At 48.4% G+C, this 21,007-nt stretch overlaps 1 protein-coding gene across 1 annotated transcript in view; it reads left to right on the forward strand.

Annotated features, from left to right (window-relative positions):
- Positions 1-21,007, forward strand: part of NUP153 (nucleoporin 153) — a 177,169-nt gene that overhangs the window by 18,413 nt on the left and 137,749 nt on the right. Inside the window, 1 exon segment of the mRNA XM_075314720.1 lies at positions 8,346-8,574. Within this exon segment, the coding sequence (XP_075170835.1) occupies positions 8,346-8,574 (229 nt within the window).

The following is a 21,007-nucleotide window of genomic DNA, read 5'->3' on the forward strand; positions in this document are numbered from 1 at the left end:
GCCAAAGAAATAGAATTTTCAAAAACTTTAGGCAGTAAACTATGTCCAGAAAAAACTAGCCCAAGGCCAGGAGTCGTAGAGACAAGAGAGAGCCTCCCAGCTCCCCGTACTTTGACTCCGTCTCTCATCGAAATCACCGTCGTCTCACAACTTGGACCACTCCCTCCTCCCAGCAGCATCCAATACATGCCAAAACCCTCAAGGATCGCCGCTTTGAGCAGGACGGGTGCCTCCCTTCCTCCTCCGACCTCGGGGGTGCCTGGGGTTCCCACTCCAACCAGTCCGGAATTGAGCAGTCTGGTATTCCCAGGAATGCAAAAAGATCAGGAAGCTCTGAGTGCCTCTTCAGCAAAAACACGGAGTCCCCCTTGCGTACTATCAAATGGAAGGGATGGCCCCATCTATATGAGGCGTTTACTTCTTTGATGCCGAGCAGGAGAGGATGAAGCAGGCGTCTCATATATAGTGTGCGGCCGGAGACATCAGGGAATAGCTTCACCATGGCCCCATCCATCTCCACCGGACCGTATGACCAAGCTCCCTGTAGGATCCTTTCTCTGTCTCCATAATAGTGCAAACGACATAGTACATCTCTAGAGGAGGGGGCAGATCTAGGGCCCGACCTTGCGACTCTGTGAATTCTGTCGAAGAGGTAGGTAGCCTCCAAGGGGCGATCAGTGACCCGGTTAAAGATGTTTAAGACCTTAGTACGCAGAAGTTCCTGGGGCCAGTCCTCCGGTATACCCTTGAGTCTGATGTTATTTCTTCTGCCCCTGTTCTCTTGATCATCCAAGAGCAGGGCAAGATCTCTGATGCGGGCATTGGATGACTCACAGTCTCTCTCAATCCTCTCCATTCTGCTCTCCAGGGACTCCTGAGCCTGCTCTGTGGCTTCAATTCTGTCCTCCAGTACCACCATTTCCTCCCTCAGGGCAGACAGCGCCATCTGCTGGGAGGATTCAATTCTAGCCACAACATCCTCCAAATCTTTCTTGCTGGGGAGGGCCAAAATGAGCTCTCTCAGGGCTTGTATGTCCCCCAGTGGGGGGCCAGCATGCATATTGCTTAGTAACACCTGAGGTTCTGTGTGCCCCGTGGGCGGGGGGGGCTCCTGTGTGCAGAGCATGGCCGGTATCCCCGGGTCTGATGATCCCCTCAGGGCCCCCCCCCTATCCACAGCAGCGTGCTGCAAGGCAGGCTGAGCAGCCTCCCCCCTCCTCCAGTCCTCTGTACCTGGGCCCGCTCCGTCCAATGCCACCGCCGCCTCCGACCTCCGTTTCTCTGCACTGCTGGTCCCCTGCTCCGCTGCACAGGCTGTGGGAGAATGCCGAGCGGCACCTGGGGAATCCCCCGCTGGAGGACGCCGCGCGCCAGCCGGCGCCATCTTGCTTCGGGCCGCCTGCGGAGGTTCAGAGCCCGGCGCCGTCAGAAACTTTGTGAGGCTCCCCTGGGGTCTCTGACTCGTCCCCGGGGAGGCAGAAGCGGACCCCCTGCATATTCTAAGCTGGTACCCTTTAGTGACTTTCATGTGGCACTAAAGGGTGCCTAGCCTTGTATTTAGCCAAAAAATAAATAATTAAATATAAAATGACGTGAGGTCCCCCCATCTTTTGTAGCCAGCTAGGGTAAAGCACACGGCTGCAGCCTGCAGACCACAGCTGGCAGCTTCACCTTGGCTGGTAATCCAAAACAGAGGGCATCCCACGTTGTTATTTTACATTAAATAAATAATTTAAAGCAAAAAACGTGGGGTCCCCCCCCCCATATTGGATCACCAGCCAAGGTAAAGCGGACAGCTGGGGTCTGATATTCTCAGACTAGGGAAGTCCACTGTTATTGGACACTCCCCAGCCTAAAAATAGCAGGCCGCAGCCGCCCCAGAAGTGGCGCATCCATTAGACGTGCCAATCCTGGTGCTTTTCCCCAACTCATCCCGTTGCCCTGGTGCGGTGGCAAACGTGGTAATATATGGGGTTGATGCCAGATGTGTAATGCCACCTGACATCAAGCCCTGGGGTTGGTGATGTCACGCGTCTATCAGATACCTGACATCACCAACCCAGTCAGTAAGAAATAAAAAATAGACAACAAAAAAGTTTTATATGAAAAAACACTCCCCACATTCCCTCTTTCACCAATTTATTGACAAGAACAATCAAATCCGGGTCCGGCGTAATCCAATAAGGGGGGGATCCCACGACGATCCATACCTTAGTCGCTGTCCCAGTAAGTGAAGAACAGAATGTTCCCCATTGGCTGGAAGAGTAATGCAGTGACATGAGCTAACATCAATAGGTCAGCCCAGGTCACTGCAGGGGATGACGAGCGCTGCCATCAGGAGGTTAGATGAGATCATTACCTGCTGTGATGATCTCCTGCAGTCCTGCCATCAGTGCTGTCACTGTCTTCTATGCCCGCCGCGTTGTCAGCAGTATCGCGAGAGCCCGTGACGTCACCGCCAGTGACAGTCTCGGGCCGCGGGCATAGACTGCAGTGACAGCGGTGACGTCAGGAGGCAGGAGATCGTCACAGCAGGTAATGATTTCATCTCACCTCCTGACAGCAGCGCTCGTCATCCCCGCGGCTGCATGCACTGCTGTGTGTCAGTGTCTGCCTGCGCTGCAGCGTGACAAGCTGCCGATACTGCGGACAGACACTGACACTGCAGGGCAGGCAGCCGCGGGGCTAGAGTGGGACACAGATTGCACGGGCACCCGCCGGACGTCTCACGGAAGTGCTTCTGTGCGGCGTCCAGGGAGTGTGACGTCTGTGTTTACTATGCTCCGCTTCATCACTTCCTGCAAAACCGCAGGCAGCGATGAACATTACCGCAGGTAAACCGCGGCTATACCGAGGGTATACCGCACATCATTTGCTACCTGCGGTATACCCCCGGAATTTCGCGATTACATTACAGTGAATGGAGTGAAATACCGGGGGTATACCGCAGGTATACCTGCGGAAAAGAAGTGACATGCACATTTTCTCAAGAAAATCTTCACAAAGAATTTTCTTGAGAAAAAAACGCAGTGTGCGCACTGCTATTCTTTTTTCCCCATAGGTTTTGCTGGGAAATGTCTGCAGGAAGATTACAAACATTTCTCAAGAAATTTCCGCAGCAAAACCGCTGGTAAATCCGCGGGTAAAACGGCCTAGTGCGCACATAGCCTGAAATGTGGGTTAGGCTTCACACATAAATATAAAATGTTAATGTTATGGTGAAGAATCAACAACAAGTGGGACACAACTGTGAAGTTGAACGAAATGTATTGCTTATTTTAAAGTTTTTTAAAAAATAAATAACTGAAAAGTGGGGTGTGCAATAATATTCGTCCCCTTTAAGTTAATACAGCTGCAAGTCGCTTGAGGTATGTGTATCAGTTTTGCACATCGAGAGACTGAAATTCTTGCCCATTCTTCCATTGCAAACAGCTCGAGCTGAGTGAGGTTGGATGGAGAGCGTTTGTGAACAGCAGTTTTCAGCTCTTTCCACAGATTCTCGATTGGATTCAGGTCTGGACTGTGACTTGGCCATTCTAACACCTGGATACGTTTATTTGTGAACCATTCCATTGTAGATTTTGCTTTGTTTGGGATCATTGTCTTATTGGAAGACAAATCTTTGTCCCAGTCTCAGGTCTTTTGCAGACTCCAACAGGTTTTCTTCAAGAATGATCCTGTATTTGGCTCCATCCATCTTCCCATCAATTTTAACCCTCTTCCCTGTCACTGCAGAAGAAAAGCAGGCCCAAACCATGATGCTGCCACCACCATGTTTGATAGTGGGGATGGTGTGTTCAGGATGATGAGCTGTGTTGCTTTTACGCAACCAACATATCGTTTGGCATTGTGCCCAAAAAGTTTGATTTTTCGTTTCATCTGACCAGAGTACCTTCTTCCACATGTTTGGTGTGTCTCCCAGGTGGCTTATGGCAAACTTGAAACCACTTTTTTATGGATATCTTTGAGAAATGGCTTTCTCCTTGCCACTCTTCCATAAAGGCCAGATTTGTGCAGTGTATGACTGATTGTTGTCCTATGGACAGACTCTCCCACCTCAGCTGTAGATCTCTGCAGTTCATCCAGAGTGATCATGGGCCTCTTGGCTGAATCTCTGATCAGTCTTCTCCTTGTTTGAGATGAAAGTTTGGATGGACGGCCGGGTCTTGGTAGATTTGCAGTGGTATGATACTCCTTCCATGTCAATATGATCACTTGCACAGTGCTCCTTGGGAAGTTAAGGTTTGGAAATCTTTTTGTAACCAAATCCGGCTTTAAACGTCTCCACAACAGTATCAAGGACCTGCCTGTTGTGTTCCTTGGTCTTCATGATGCTCTCTGTGCTTTAGGCCCCTTTCACACGTCAGTGATTCTGGTACGTTTGTGCTTTTTTTTTTTAAATGTACCAGAATCACTGACATACGCAGACCCATTATAATGAATCACAACCTATAAAAAGACTCTGGAATCTAAATATTGATATTCAAACAAGTAGAAATTTATTGTTACAAAAAGTGCTCGTGCAAACTATTACATAAAATTCATTATACTTTAGGATGACATTTGGAGTATTGGGAGGGATGTATAACCGCACTAAAGGGGATCGTGCAAATCCGGTGATAACTATACTTTCTGGACCGGTTAGCCTACAATGATGTCCTATATATAGATGGACATATATAAATAGGCATTTCTGACGACATAGAAATTTCAATACCTGGGGCTTGGTAGCGCAGCGTACCTGCATGCGTCCTGCGTCCCCTGCACAGTCTATGGAGATTGTGCAGGGGCCGTGCGCAAGTGGCGTTTTAGAGCGCAGCGCTTCGGCTTCTGCCGAAGCGCTGCGTTCTAAGAAGTGACATGTCACTTCTTCCGTGCGCTTTGCCGGCAGCTCCTGCTCTGTCTATGGGAGGAGCTGCAGGCAGAGCGCATGGAATCGGCTTTTTTTTTTTTTCACTACGGACATTTCTGCAGCGATTTAAAGCGCACGTGTGCTCTTCAGATCGCTGCAGAAATTTCTGCAGTGACTGTACGCAACGTGCGCACATAGCCTACGCCACACGGCGAGAAAATCTGTGCGAGTAGAGTGCGATAAAACATCGCATTCCACTCGGACCAATTCTAGCCTGTGTGCCAGCACCCATGAGCGATTATTTTCTCAGCCCTAATCGGACCGAGAAAACAATCGTAGCATGCTGCGACTGTAATGCGAGACTCTTTTTCTCACACCCATTCAAGTGTATGGGGCGAGAGAAAAATCGCACTGCACTCGCGGTACACCGGTATACCACGAGTGCGGGGTGAGAATCGCAATAGCCGGCAACGGAGGAGAGAGGGAGATAAAGCACTCCCTCTCCTCCTCAGTGCCGGCCCTCTCCCCGCAGCTGAGGTCTGCTCGCACAGTCGGACCGCAGTCGCAGGGACACTCGCATGACACTCGGCTCTGCTGTGCTGCCAGTGTGAGCCGTGTGTCATGCGAGGATCGCACTAGTGCCCCAGGTGGCCCTTAGAGGAGGTTGCAGCCTCTTTCCATAGACAGAGCGGTGACTGAGCCGGCGCCACCCCAACAACTGAAACCTGCTAGAAGGGGTTAAAGTTCATGTGTCCCTTGAAGCATTGCTTGAATTGCAGGCGGGCAGGTTTCAAATGCTATTGATCTGCAGATCAATCCTATATGTGCAGGTTAATAGTATTTTTTTCATGTGACCGGTTCCCTTTCAATATACACACAAGTTTTCTTCCATTTTCGGTGGAGGGGTAGAACATTTTACGATCCTTATTCTGGGTCAAATTATTTGAACTTTTCTCTGATTTGGGGTTAAGACCAACCAGCTCCAGAAGTAGAAATAAATGTGTAGCGGAAACAAGTATGTCTGAAAGGAGGGCTGGCTGGCTGTTATGGATGCAGCATGATATTCGTTTTTATTTTTTTTATTTTTGTGATTATTATATGAACTTGCTTGAGAACTCAAATTTTCAAAAAAAAAAAGTTTTGTTTGACCTTTTTGTTCTTGCTTGTAAACTGCCAAGAACAGTATAGTGGTGAATAATTTTATTCAATGTCAACCCTTTTGTTTTATTTATTGGTGACTTGGTATGTAAGAGTCACTTCTGCTTACCCAGACAATGTTATTGTATTGTTTTGTGCTGCTTTTTTCTTAGTACTCTAGTGTCTGAAAAGGATTATAGTTTCATAAGCCCAGGGCCTTGGTCCTCATGACATCAGGGGGATTTAGATTACATGGAGGGTCAAGGTAGGCAAAGATTTACTGGAAAGAGTAGCTAAATTCGCATAGCATATACTCAGTAGCAGATTACAATTTGTGACTTTAGGAGACTTGTTTCTAGATAGTTAATACTGATCTGTCACTTGTCACGACTGTGTCCACTCACAGCTTCTTGGAAGGTTTCTACATTACTTCCTTTGTTTAAAATACATTTATTTAATTTTTTTTCCGAGTAAATTATGTTAAAATTTGTCAGGTGATTTTTGTAACTTGTATTGCTCGCCCTCTTCCAGTTACCTTGTTGTAAGCTTAATAGAATACAAACTGCATATTGACTGCTCCCTCTTCCCACCTCTCAGTGCTGGCATCAGTGGTAGTAAATCTGAACTGAATTTGCACTGCTGCCCCCACAGATACCCCCTCCCACCTTTCAGCAGTGATAGTGAATGCAGTCGAGGGAGGAGCAATATAACAGGATAAGGTAGAGCTATAAACTTACTGATCCTGAAAGTTCTCCTGAAGCCATATTTACAGATAACGTTAGTATTGTACTATAAAATCACCTGACAGATTCCCTTTAATGGTGTGGTTATGCAGGCTTGCACTTCATCAGTGTTAGGGTACCTTCACACTTTAGCGATGCAGCAGCGATCCGACCAGCGATCTGACCTGGTCAGGATTGCTGCTGCATCGCTACATGGTCGCTGGTGAGTTGTAAAACAGGCAGATCTCACCAGTGACCAGCCCCCAGCCAGCAGCGACGTGCAAGCGACGCTGCGCTTGCACGGAGCCGGCGTCTGTAAGCTGCGGACACTGGTAACTAAGGTAAACATCGGGTATGGTTACCCGATGCTTACATTAGTTACCAGTGCACACCGCTTAGCTTAGTGTGTGCAGGGAGCAGGAGCCGGCACTGGCAGCGTGAGAGCTGCGGAGGCTGGTAACGAAGGTAAATATCGGGTAACCACCTTGGTTACCCGATGTTTACCTTAGTTACAGCTTACCGCAGGCTGTCAGACGCCGGCTCCTGCTCCCTGCACATTCAGGATTGTTGCTCTCTCGCTGTCACACACAGCGATGTGTGCTTATCAGCGGGAGAGCAACAATAAAAAAACGAACCAGGGCTGTGTGTAACGAGCAGCGATCTCACAGCAGGGGCCAGATCGCTGCTCAGTGTCACACAGCGAGATCGCTAATGAGGTCACAAAAAACGTGACTCAGCAGCGATCTCAGTAGCGATCTCGCTGTGTGTGAAGCACCCCTTAGGCTATGTTCACACACTGCATCTTTTACTGCATTTTAGAGGTCACAAAGATGCACCCAAATGCATGCATTTCCTCCCCCAGCAGAGTCTGAGATTTCTATTTTGCTGTCCACACTGAGCATCTTTTTTTTTTTTTTTTTTCCGCATCTTGGCTGCGTTTTTGAAGATGTAGCATGTCAATACTTTTTTCGTTTTTGCAGCGTGTTTGCGCCCTTCCAGTCAATAGATTTGATTTAAAAAAGGCATTGGACAAAATGCAGTAAAAAAAGTGTCAAAAACACATGCGTTAGATGTTCTTGCTGTGTGTTTTTTTTTTTTTTTGCAACAGAAGGTAAAAAAAAAAAAAAAAAAGCAGTGTGAGAACATAGCCTTAACTTTCATCTCCTCCCTTCCACCCCAACACATTGTGAATGACGATCCAGAGCTTCCTGATGTCTGGGCACTATATATATATATAGTATATATATATATATATATAGTAGTGCAGAATAACACTTGCTTAACGTGGTTCTTGCAGCAGATGATGTTGAAAGCTCTTATGACACTGGAGAGCTGCAGGCAGACTAGCACTTTCTTACTGTATTGCTAATGAGTCTGCAGCTTCTACTGAGCATGTGCAAGATTTCAGGAGCAGGGAGGACAGCAGTGAAAGCAGCTTGTCAATTAAGCTAGGTGTGCGGAGATAGCATTGTAGAAGTCCAATAATACACCCAAGTGTATTTAGGTTGTAAACTCGGAGCGTTCACAAAGGGTTAGTCATTCTGGGATGGATCGTCAGGGATTGGTGATTTAGTTAATGACAAATACAGATTAGTCAATCCACTTTAAATTGTTCTCTTTTCCATCACCCACAGGGTATCATCAGTCGTGTCACAGATACTGTAAAGAGTATTGTTCCAGCTTGGCTTCAGAAATATTTTAACAAAGATGATGAGTTGCCCGGCAGATCCGCAAACGTGATTCGCACTGAAGACCATTCTGATGATAGACAAAACGAAGAACAAAGTCAAATCTATGTTCAGGAAGACCTCCCTCCACCTGCAGACGACAGAATCACTCCTGAGCATGTGCGGACCCAGGAAGGTAGGCAACAATGACTGACTCTCCAATTAAGAGTACCTGTCACCTCTTCTAATGTGTCTTCCTTAGTAACTGTGTAGTGTCCTGTCCTCACCTATTGACAACTGGCTGTAACTATTCCTTTTTCAAAGAGGGGTGTCACAGCAGTATGCCACTGATTAGTGCTGAAAGATGTGTAAAGATCTCCTCGAATGGAGACACCCATTGGCGGAATGACAGAGGAAGGCACAAGCTATACAACTTTTATAAGAACATCTGCTCCAGAATCGTTTAGTATGAGCTTCTCTTTAAGGAGGACCTTTGCACAAGTTGCACTTCCCTCACCAAGTAATAGCAGAGCAGAATAAAACTGGTTTTGTTTTTCATTCTTGCCTGTCCATTGCGGAGATATTGAGATATTATATTATCAGACTGGTTTCACTGGGGGCATGTACTTCTTTCCCCAATAAGACGTTGACCAATCAGAAGTGGGATAATAGCTGAGGATCCAGTGAGGACTCAGTGTTTGAGTGCGTTTTTTTATTTTCAATGTGTTTCGAAGAGGATCTTTTTTTGGGCGGCACGGTGGCTCAGTGGTTAGCACTGCAGTCTTGCAGCGTGGGGTCCTGGGTTCAAATCCCACCAAGTACGCTATCTGCAAGGAGTTTGTATGCTCTCCCCGTGTTTGCGTGGGTTTCCTCCGGGTACTCCGGTTTCCTCCCACACTCCAAACACATACAGATGGGGAACCTAGATTGTGAGCCCCAATGGGGACAATGTTGTCAAAGTATGTAAAGCGCTGTGGAATTAATAGCGCTATATAAATGAATAAAATTATTATTCCGTTTTTTTCCCCCCATTTTCTCACCGTTCTCATTAATTTTTGACCTACATAATATGATTATATTCTCTTTCGTTTAATTGGGGGTCAGGAAAAACTGTGGAGGAGAGAAGCGCAAAATAGGGTCTTATCTGGTAGACAAGAGAATGTATGTAAAGAGGCAGGTACTCATCTGTTTCAGTTGTGACAGGCACAACTCCTCTGCGAGCGTTTAAGCAGAAAGTGCATATAGTGGTCAGCCGCAGCCCCGACGAAAAAGTAGATCACAAGATGGATGAGGGAAAACGGGTTTGTTGCTGCGCTAAAAAACACAAATCCAGAAACCCGTTTTCCCTCATCCATCTTGTGGTTTAATTGGGGGACACAGGAAACAATGGGTATATGCTGCTGCGGCGATTGTGGAAAAAACTGGGGCTGAGAAAAAAGACCCATGTCCACCTTCTACGACACTAAGCAAAAAACTGAATAACTTCCTGCCAGTAGGTGGGTATATACCGCGGAGGAGGAGTTTAACTTTCATTTCTTCATCGTTCCTTATGGGAGACCCAGACCATGGGTGTATAGCTTCTGCCTTCGGAGGACACACAAAGTACTACACTCAAACGTGTAGCTCCTCCCTCCTAGCATATACACCCCCTGGTAGCCAGTCCTAGCCAGTTTCAATGCTTTGTGTTCAGGAGGTCACACACACATGCATTCTCTGATTTTTGATTTTTGCTTTTTTGGATTTCAAAGATTTGGAAGAAAAGCGGGTCCAATCTGGACTACCGGCATGTCCCTTCTCACCCCACTGTGTCGGCGGTGCTGTTAAGGTTGATTTTACAAGGCTGGAGCCTTCACATGCCGCGCTCCTTCACCATCCCCTGGGGCTCTGGCTTGAAGTGGGAGCCATCACGGTTCTCACTGCTTTGCAGGAGACCGGTCTCCATCCGCAGCCCTGTTCAGGATTCTGCCGGACGGAGCGTTTAACCCCCCCCCAGGGACCTGGCCCTGCGTCTCAAAAGCTAAGTATTGAGACGTTTTTACCACAGAAAGTGGTCTTTCCAGGGGTCCCTTGTACTTTATTTATTGGGGGGAGTGTGTTATATGACTGTGGTAACATTTCCGGCCGGTTCTCCAGTTTTCACTGGAGAACCGCGCCGATGGTGCCTGCACGCTGGCCGCATGTTTAAATCTAGGCCCCGGCTTCGCCTGAGGCCTAGTTTCGATTCTCTACCCCTGCATGTCAGTCAGTGCAGAGGGACAGTGTGGCTCCGCCCAGCGGCTCTTCAGCACAGGGAACGGACACTCCTCACTGAGGAAAGATTCCCTCCCCTGTATACCTCATTTGCCCGCTCTCAGAGTAGGCCCCGCCCCCTCTCCTCGCTCCGGTCGCCATTTTCTCAGCGTTCTCAATGTCTGCATAGGCACAGAGATACCACATTGTGACAAATGGGGGCCTGGGCTGGGGGACTGGAGGGCACAGAAATGTATGTTAAACGGTCTGGCAAGCCACAACCTCCAGTTGTGCAGCTGCTTATATTCTCTGTTTATATACTCTGTTGGGGGTCATTCTGGAGATGCATTCCCTCACAGAGCCCCCACTTCTGCAGCATGTATCACATCAGAGCAAGGCTGCAAGGCTGTTCTTAATATGCACTGCCTGTAGACTCGTACTGTCTGTACTGAGCACATAAACACAGTGGTCCCTCAGCCTGGAGGCTCATCAGTGGTCCCTCCAGCTGCTCCGGTGGTACTGAGCATGCATTAGCCCCCTTCTCAGGGCGCTTCTGCTGCTACGGCTCGCTCAGCAAAGCTCTCAGAGGACTCTTCATCTGGTCTCAGTCCCCGTCCTCCTAAAATGGAGACGCAGGGTCCCCTGTCCTTCCCCGTCCCGCAGCTCTGATTCACGAGCTGACTCACTGGACGAGGAGGATGTCTTTACTGGGGGCTCGGACGCTACTTAATGTACCATTGATCTGTCCGAAGGTGATGCAGATGCTAATGATTTGATTGCGTCCATTATATTTGTACTGGACCTCAATCCGCCTGTATCAGGGGAGTATCCCCCTCTGGCAGAAAAGCATCAGAATACCTTAAAGAGAACAAGGAGTGTGTTCCTTAACCACTCCAGTTTTCAGGCCACTGTGACCAAGCCCAGGGTCTGCTCTGGCAAACGCTTCCCAAAGCGTGGTTCTGATGACTGTTTCCCCCTTCCACCAGAGGTGGTCAAGGAGTGGGCTCATTCACCAAAGGTGGTCCCTCCGGTGTTTAGACTCTCAGCCCGGACCGTTGTATCAGTGGCTGATGGCTCCTCACTTACGGCTTTGCTGTCCGCCAGGTTGTCCTTCTGGCCAAATCTGTATGGAGGCGGCAGGGGCCTCGTTCTCCCCAGCTTTTGCAGCAGTGCGGGCTTTTAAAGCCATCTCTGCTTCTCTAGAGGAGATGCATTCCCTCGCTAGGGACTCTATGCCCGAAATGGTTGCCTTAACTTCCAGACTTCAGTCTTTTCATCCTATGCCATGTCTGCCATGCTGGAGACTCTCACCGCACTGCGGTGGCCTCGGCTAATTTCCTTGCTATCCGCAGGCTCCTGTGGCTTCGGAAGTGGAGGGCGGATGCTTCTAAAGAAGTTCCTTGCTGGGCTCCCTTTTGCTGGGACCAGACTATTCGGGAACAACTGGATGAAATTATTAAGGAAGCTCTTGGCGGGAAGAGTTCTTCCATGCCACAAACCTAAACCAGGAAACCTGTCCAGGGCAGGAATCAGTCGAGGTTTCGTTCTTTTCGTTCCTCCATCTGATCGTTCTCTAAGCCCTCGGCCTCGTCCACTGGCTCAGCCAAGGATCGTAAACCCAAATGGCGCACGAGAAGACCGCAGGAGATGCTGCCACTAAGTCAGCCTCCTCCTGGCTATCTGGCCACGCCAGCAACGTCCTTGGTCGGTGGCAGGCTCTCCCACTTTGGCGACGTATGGTTTTAACACGTCTCCGATCAGTGGGTGCGAGATACCATCTCCCACGGCTACAGGTTAGAATTCTATCCAGCCCGCCAAACAGATTTTTTCTGTCAACTCCCCCCTGCTCCAAGGCCGCCGCCTTCTCACAGGCTGTGGCATTCTTGCAGGCCACTGGAGTAATTGTACCAGTTCCCGACTGGGAACGGTTCTGAGATTTCTGCTTAAATCTTTTCCTAGTACCCGAAGAGGGCGGTGCCTTCCGACCTGGATCTCAAGCTTCTCAAGCATGTTCAGGTGCGGCATTTTCTCATGGAGTCTCTGCGATCAATCAATGACCCAAGGAGATTCCCTAGCATCCATCGACATCAGAGATGCCTATCTGCATGTGCCAATCGCAGTTTCACACCAGCGTTGGCTACGTTTTGCAATCAGAGTGGTCCAATTCGTGGCTCTTCCCTTGGGGTTAGCCACGGCCCCTTGAGTATTCTCACGGTCGGGGCAGCTGTGATTGCGGTCCTGCACCTCTAGGGGTTGGCAGTGATCCTTTTTAGTGATGAGCGAGTACTAAAAAGCTCGGGTGCTCGAAGCTCGGGCCGAGCCTCCCAAGATACTCGTGTACTCGGCCCGAGCACCGAGCCCAATGTTATCCTATGGGAGACCCGAGTATTTTTGTGAAATGACCCCCCCGGCAGCATGTAGAAACCCTAAAAATGTCACAAAAGTCTCAGAAGAGTGCTCAAATGACATGGCATCAGCACGGGGAAGACCCCTTGAAGCATTTATCACTCAAAAGTCACAGCTGTGAACAATTTTGTCCAAGTTTTACGCCATTTTTACGGACTCACCAGAAAACCTTCCAAAATGACACCAAAATGATTTTTCATGGCGGAAATGTTAAGGGCACATACCCAATAGTGAGATAGAGCTGGTGTATGTTACTTTTTGAGATTAATACATGAAAGATTTTACATGAAAACCTTGTGTGGCACTCCGATGTCCAAAACGCACGTTTTGTGCTTTTTACTAGCGATGTCGGTAATTTTTTTTTTTTTATTCTATCTCCCTCAGTCCGTCGGTCTGTCTCTCTCTGTCTTGTCTGTCCCCCTCTCACAGTCTGCCGGTCAGTTCCCCCCCTCTCTCTTACTTGCCGTTCCCCGATCACTGCCGCGGCGCTGCACAGCTGTTCAAACTCCGGTGGCTTTTCCTCTTTTGAAAAAGCCGGCCGCTCATTAATCAATCTCCTATTCCCTGCTTTCCTGCTTTTCGGTGCCTATGATTGGTTGCAGTGAGACACGCTCCCACACTGAGTGACAGCTGTCTCACTGCACCCAATCACAGCAGCCGGTGTGTGTATACTGTGCAGTGAAATAAATAATTAAATAATTAAAAAAAACGGCGTGCGGTCCCCCCAATTTTAATACCAGCCAGATAAAGCCATACGGCTGAAGGCTGGTATTCTCAGGATGGGGAGCTCCACGTTATGGGGAGCCCCCCACCCTAACAATATCAGTCAGCAGCCGCCCAGAATTGCCGCATACATTAGATGCGACAGTTCTGGGACTGTACCCGGCTCTTCCTGATTTACCCTAGTGCGTTGGCAAATCAGGGTAATAAGGAGTTAATGGCAGCCCATAGCTGCCACTAAATCCTAGATTAATCATGTCAGGCGTCTCCCCGAGATTCCTTCCATGATTAATCTGTAAATTACAGTTAAAAAACACACACACCCGAAAAATCCTTTATTAGAAATAAAAAACACTAACAAAGTCCCTCATTACCAATTTATTAACCCCGACAAACCCTCCATGTCCGGCGTACTCCACAGTCCTCCAGCGTCGCGTCCAGCTCTGCTGCATGGAAGTGACAGGAGCTGCAGAATACACCGCCGCTCCGGTCACCTCCACGCAGCTAATGAGATGAGTATAGCGATCAGCTGAGCTGTCACTGAGGTTACCTGGATCCAGCGGTGGATGCAGCGGTGGCCGCGGGTAACCTCAGTGACAGCTCAGCTGATCGCGCTACTCACCGCCGCTCCAGTCAGCTCCATGCACCAACTGAGGTGAGTATAGCGATCAGCTGCTGTCACTGAAGTTAATCGCGGCCACCGCTGGATCCAGCGGTGGCCGGGAGTTACCTGACTGACAGCAGCTGATCGCGCTATTCCCTTCATTAGCTGCGTGGAGGTGACCGGAGCGGCGGTGTCTTCTGCAGCTCCTGTCACTTCCATGCAGCAGAGCTGGACGCGACGCCGGAGTCCGTGGAGTACGCCGGACATGGAGGGTTTGTCGGGGTTAATAAATTGGTAATGAGGGACTTTGTTAGTGTTTTTTATTTCTAATAAAGGATTTTTCGGGTGTGTGTGTTTTTTAACTGTAATTTACAGATTAATCATGGAAGGAATCTCGGGGAGACGCCTGACATGATTAATCTAGGATTTAGTGGCAGCTATGGGCTGCCATTAACTCCTTATTACCCCGATTTGCCAACGCACTAGGGTAAATCGGGAAGAGCCGGGTACAGCCCCAGAACTGTCGCATATAATGTATGCGGCAATTCTGGGCAGCTGCTGACTGATATTGTTAGGGTGGGGGGCTCCCCATAACGTGGAGCTCCCCATCCTGAGAATACCAGCCTTCAGCTGTATGGCTTTATCTGGCTGGTATTAAAATTGGGGGGACCGCACGCCGGATTTTTTAATTATTTATTTATTTTACTGCACAGTATAGACCCGCCCACCGGCTGCTGTGATTGGGTGCAGTGTGACACCTGTCACTCAGCGTGGGGGCGTGTCTCACTGCAACCAATCATAGGCGCCTGTGGGCGTGGAAAGCAGGGAATATGAGATGGCTGTGTACAGAGCACAGCGCGCCGGCCGGTATAAAGGCTCGGTCACGCTGTGCAGGCCAGCCAATCACTGCAATTCCACAACTAACAGGGCTGTGGCATTGCAGTGGTCTGCCAGCCAATCCCTGCATGAGGGCTGGCTCTCAAAAGAGCGCCAACATGCAGAAATGAAGACCACGAGTAAAGCACGAGTATTGCAAAATTACTCGGTACCCGCCGAGTAGCCCGAGTACAGTGATACTCGTGCGAGTACCGAGTAGTAACAAGCATACTCGCTCATCACTAATCCTTTTGTCCTGGACAGCCTTCTAGTCTGGGCTTCATCCAGTGCAAACTGTTAGCGGAGTGCCTCGCTCACTCTCGCCACTCTAACCAATTCGGGTGGTTTGTCATTCTGTCCAAGTCCACTCTGACTTCGACCCAGAAGTTCACATACCCAGGGACGCAATTCGAGACTCTGTCGGCACTTGTGAAGCTGCCCTTAGTCGAACAGCAGTCCCTCCGCTGGCGGTCACGTCGTTCCATCAGGCACCTAATACAGGTGCTGGATCAGATGGTGGTGTCAATGGAAGCGATTCCCTTGCCCAGTTCCATCTGCGTCCTCTGCGGCTGGATATTTTCCGCTGTTGGAACAAGCGGACTTCCTCCTTCCACGGGGTGGTGGCTTTGCCACAGACCAGGGGCTCGTTTCAGTGGTGGTTTCGGCCCCTCTGTCTCAGGGACGCTCCTTCCTGGCTCCGTCCCGGGTGATCCTCACCAAGATGCTAGTCTATCCGGCTGGGGAGCAGTATATCTCCACCATGGAGCGCAGGGCACTTGGACTCTGTCCGAATCAGCCCTCTGGATCAACGTGCTGGAAATCAGAGCTGTGTTTCTAGCTCTCTAAGCCTTTCACCATCTGTTGGCGGCCAGGCACATTCGAGTCCAGTCAGACAACGCTACAGCGTTTGCCTACATCAACCTCCAGGGCGGGACACTCAGCCGCCTGGCAATGTTGGAGGTTCATCGCATTCTTCAGTGGACGGAGGACTCCTAGTCCACCATATCCGCAGCCCACATCCCAGACGTGGAAAACTGGGAGGCAGATTGTCTCAGCCGTCAAACCGTGGCTCCACGATCCTCAGGTTTTTGCGGCAGACGCACTGGTTCAAGTTTGGTCCCAGCTTCGTTTGTCTTACGTGTTTCACCCTCTAGTTCTTGCCAGGGCTGTGGAGTCGGTAAGCCAAACCTTCGACTCCGACTCCGACTCCTCAAATTCTCTTGCACCGACTCCGACTCCGACTCCGGCTCCGACTCTGACTCCTACATATATTGCTTATAGTTAGGTGAAAAATTTATTGTAGTACATGAATATGTGTATGTGAACATCAGACATTTAATAATTTTTATGATACAATAATCAAGATATTTGGATAGAACATAAAATATATTTATTGGAATACAACTTTAGAACACAAAAAACTGTAATAAATTGTAAATATGTAATACACTATGTAATATACAGTAGATTACATATATATCTTGTGTGTGTGTATATACACTGTATATATATATATATTATATATATTACATATTTACAATTTATTAGTTTTTTTGTGTTCTAAAGTTGTATTCCAATAAATATTTTATGTTCTATCCAAATATCTTGATTATTGTATCATAAAAACAATTAAATGTCTGATGTTCACATTGTACTACAATAAATTTTTCACTTAAATATAAGCATTATACTAAATGTTGTTATTTAGTAAAATATTCAGCACATTCTGCATTGCACTCCTGTCCCCAATTTATTATATATTTTAGGAGTCGGAGTCGGTGCATTTTATACCGACTCCGACTCCGACTCCGACTCCACGACTCCGACTCCACAGCCCTGGTTCTTGCCCAGAGTCCTGCGCAAGATCAGAAAGGAGGGCCGTCGGGTCATTCTCATTACTCCAGACTGACCCAGGCAAGCTTGGTACCCTGACCTGCTCCGTCTGTCCGTAGAGGTGCCAGGGCATCTCCCGGACTGTCCAGACCTTCTCTCACGAGGTCCGTCTTTCCGCCAGAACCTGCGGCTCTCAGACTGACGGCGTGGCGTTTGAGTCATGGATCTTGACGACTTCTGGTATCCCTCCTGAAGTCATCTCCACTATGACTCGAGCTCGGAAGTATCCTTTGGCCTTTTGGCCTTGCCGACCCTCCTGTCCCTTCTACAGTCCGGTCTGCAGCTAGGACTATCCCTCAATTCCCTTAAGGGACAGGTCTCGGCTCTGTCAGTGTTGTGCCAGCGGCGTATCGCCCGGCTGGTCCAGGTGCGCTCCTTCATGCAGGGCGCATCTCACATCATTCCGCCTTACCGGCGGCCTTTGGAGCCCTGGGACCTTAATTCGGTCCTCACGGCTTCCGGAAACCCCCCTTTGAGCCTCTTAGGGAGGTTTTCTTTGTTTAGTCTTTCACAGAAAGTGGTCTTTCTAGTGGCCATAACTTCCCTCAAGAGAGTCTCTGTTTTGGCTGCACTCTCTTCGGAGTCCTCCCTTCATCAAGACAAGGTGGTTCTCCGTCCGACTCCGGACTTTCTCCCTAAGGTGGTTGCTGCTTCCACCTTAACCGGGGCATTTACCCTGCCTTCCTTTTGTCCGGCTCCTGTTCATCGCTTTGAAAGGGCGTTGCATACTCTGGATCTGGTGCGGACGCTCTGGATCTATGTGTCTCGCACCGCTGTTCTTAGGCGGTGCACCTCTCCTTTGTGCTGACCGCTGGTCAGTGTAAGGGCCTCTCGGCATTTAAGCCGACCCTGGCTCGTTGGTTTAGGTCGGCCATTTCCGATACCTACCAGTGTACTCAAGTGCCTCTCCCGCCGGGGATCAAGGCACACTTGACCAGAGCTGTCGGTGCCTCTTAGGCTTTCAGGCCCAGGCTACGGCTCAGCAGGTCTGTCAGACTGCCACTTGGACTAGCCTGCATACCTTTTCGAAGCACTACCAAGTGCATGCTCTTGCTTCGGCAGATGCGAGCTTGGGCAGACGCATCCTTCAGGCGGCTGTCTCCCATTTGTGAAGTTAGGTTTCGCCTACTTCTCAGTTTTTCTGTTTATTCCCACCCATGGACTGCTTTAGAACGTCCCATTGTCTGGGTCTCCCATAAGGAACGATGAAGAAAAAGAGAATTTTGTTACTTACCGTAAATTCTTTTTCTTATAGTTCCGATATGGGAGACCCAGCACCCTCCCTGTTGCCTGTCGGCAGGTTTCTTGTTCCGCGTGTTATCACCGGCTGTTGTTGTAGACAGAGGTTCCGGTTGTTCCGGGTTTTGCTCTGTCTCTACTTGTGGGTGGATGTCCTCCTTCAGCTTTTGCACCAAACTGCTAGGACTGGCTACCAGGGGGTGTATATGCTAGGAGGGAGGAGCTACACGTTTGAGTGTAGTACTTTGCGTGTCCTCCGGAGGCAGAAGCTATACACCCATGGTCTGGGTCTCCCATGTCGGAACTATAAGAAAAAGAATTTACGGTAAGTAACAAAATTCTCTTTTTTTTGCCTACTGCCGCCTCCTAGTGGCAGCAGCATATACCTATTGTTTCCTGTGTCCCCCCAATGAAGACTCGAGAGAGATTTTACGGTAAGTACCCAAAACCTGCTTTTCCCAATTCCTTCTCCCTCTTTATACACGGCTAGTGACTCAGCCATATACCCGCATTCACTAATATGCATATATTAATCATAAGATTGCACGTTCTACAATTACCCCCCCCCTTTTTTTTCTTATTGATCCTCTTTTAACATCTCATAAAGTTTATCTTTATAAATGTTTTTTATAATGGATACAATGTTTTTTTTTATACCACATTTTATTGTTCACGACTATCATTCTGTTCATCTAACCTCAGTGGCCCATTAATGCGTGCCTTTCTTGGAACGCTGTGTCTTATACTTGTGAACGTAAACTGAACATATTAGGCTACTTTCACACTTCTGTCTTTTTCCATCAGTCACAATCTGTTTTGTGACTGATGCGACTGATCTGTCGCAGATAGTGGTAAAAATGATGTGACGGATCCAGTGAAGAAACGGAACCGTTGTACTATTTGTTTTTCTTGGTAAAGGTTATGCACCATTGAAAAACCATATGAATCCATGGGGGGAGGAGAGAGAGATTTTTAACCAGAAAGGAATTTACACGTTGCTAAAAGACGGATCCGTCATTTGACGGATTCCATGCCATAGGCTTACATTATACCAAACGACGGACGCCGACTGATCCGTCGCTGTCCGTTTCTTCGACTAAGGCTAAGTTCACACATCCTGTGTTTTCAATCCGTCAGGTCCGTCAGCAACGGATCAGTCATTTTCAAGATGTCAACTGATGCAACTGATGTGTTTTTCACAGGATTCCTTTCACAGGAATCCTGTGAAAAAACGGATCAGTTGCGTCCGTTACATCCGCTGTGCGTCCGTTTTTTGACGGCTCAGTCATGATCCGTCTGTGTTTGGGACAGCCCAGTGGGCGTGCCAAGCATGCTGGGCATGCTCAGTAGAGCATGACGGAATCCTGCGCTGGATTCCGTTGTAAGACGGATTACGACGGAATCCAGCACCATAGACATGCATTACAAGCTTGACGGATGGCGACGGATTCCTGCGCGGCGCGTTAATTTTGACGGCCCGAAAAACGTTACATTCTGCGTTGCTCCCCGCTCGGCGGTCAGTCAAAAACGACGGACCGCGACGCAGCGGATGCAACGCAGGGTCATCAGTCGCAATCCGTCACTAATAGAAGTCTATGGGGAAATACAGGATTCCTGCAAAATATTTTGCAGGATTCCGTAATTCCTCAAGGCTACGGATTGTGACTGATGCAAAACACAGGATGTGTGAACTTAGCCTAACACAAAAAAAGTTACATTCTGCGTTGCTTCTGCCCGACGGTCAGTCATTCCACGACTGATCCGTCGCGAGATGGGTGCAATGCCATCAGTCGCAATCCGTCATTAATATAACTCTATGGGGAAAAAATATTTTGCAGGATACCGTATTTTCTCAAGGTGACGGATTGTAATATATTTTTAGGAGCGCACCACCGATAAACGTAAGAGTGGGTGCACCCTAATGCGGTGTGTGGAGCAAATGACTAAAGGAGAGAAAGAGCACCGCATATACATAAGGGGCACACCAACCACAGTATAAATAGTAATGTACAAAAAAGCTTTATTCAACACATGAAATTTTAAAAACACTAAAAAAACATGAAGAACAGCACACTCAGAGCCGGGCTAAGCCCAAATGTAACCATGGCCATGGTGAACAATAAACAAGATCACAATGATCATATTAAGCATGCATAATAATATGTACAACACGAAAAAGTGGTGAAAAACCCTGTGGAAAACCACAATAGGTGGCTAGAAGTTGCAGAAGAATAACCAAGAGATGTAAACAATGCAGCAAGGTACAGCAATGACTAACACATGCAAAATTGATATATAATAGCTATACACTGCAAGTGGGAAGCAACATTCAATGGGGGGCGGCGTCTGTAAGGAAGGTATGATAATACATATACAATGGTACAGATGTATCAATATAGCCTAGGCAGAGCTGGGGGGGGGGAACATCTATCCACAAGTATAGAAAAATGCCCTGCCTGTGAAGTTCCCCCCCCCCCCCAGCTCTGCCTAGGCTATATTGATACATCTGTACCATTGTATATGTATTATCATACCTTCCTTACAGACGCCTTGGAAGAAGCTTTCTGCGAAACACGTGTTGGGGTATTTTCTACCCTCAGGTTAACATCTTGTAGGTGTGTGTCTTTTGTGGGCTTATCACTCAGTGTTAAGGTTGGTTCCT

The sequence above is a fragment of the Anomaloglossus baeobatrachus genome, chromosome 6 (assembly GCF_048569485.1).
Source record: "Anomaloglossus baeobatrachus isolate aAnoBae1 chromosome 6, aAnoBae1.hap1, whole genome shotgun sequence".
Lineage (NCBI taxonomy): Eukaryota > Metazoa > Chordata > Amphibia > Anura > Aromobatidae > Anomaloglossus > Anomaloglossus baeobatrachus.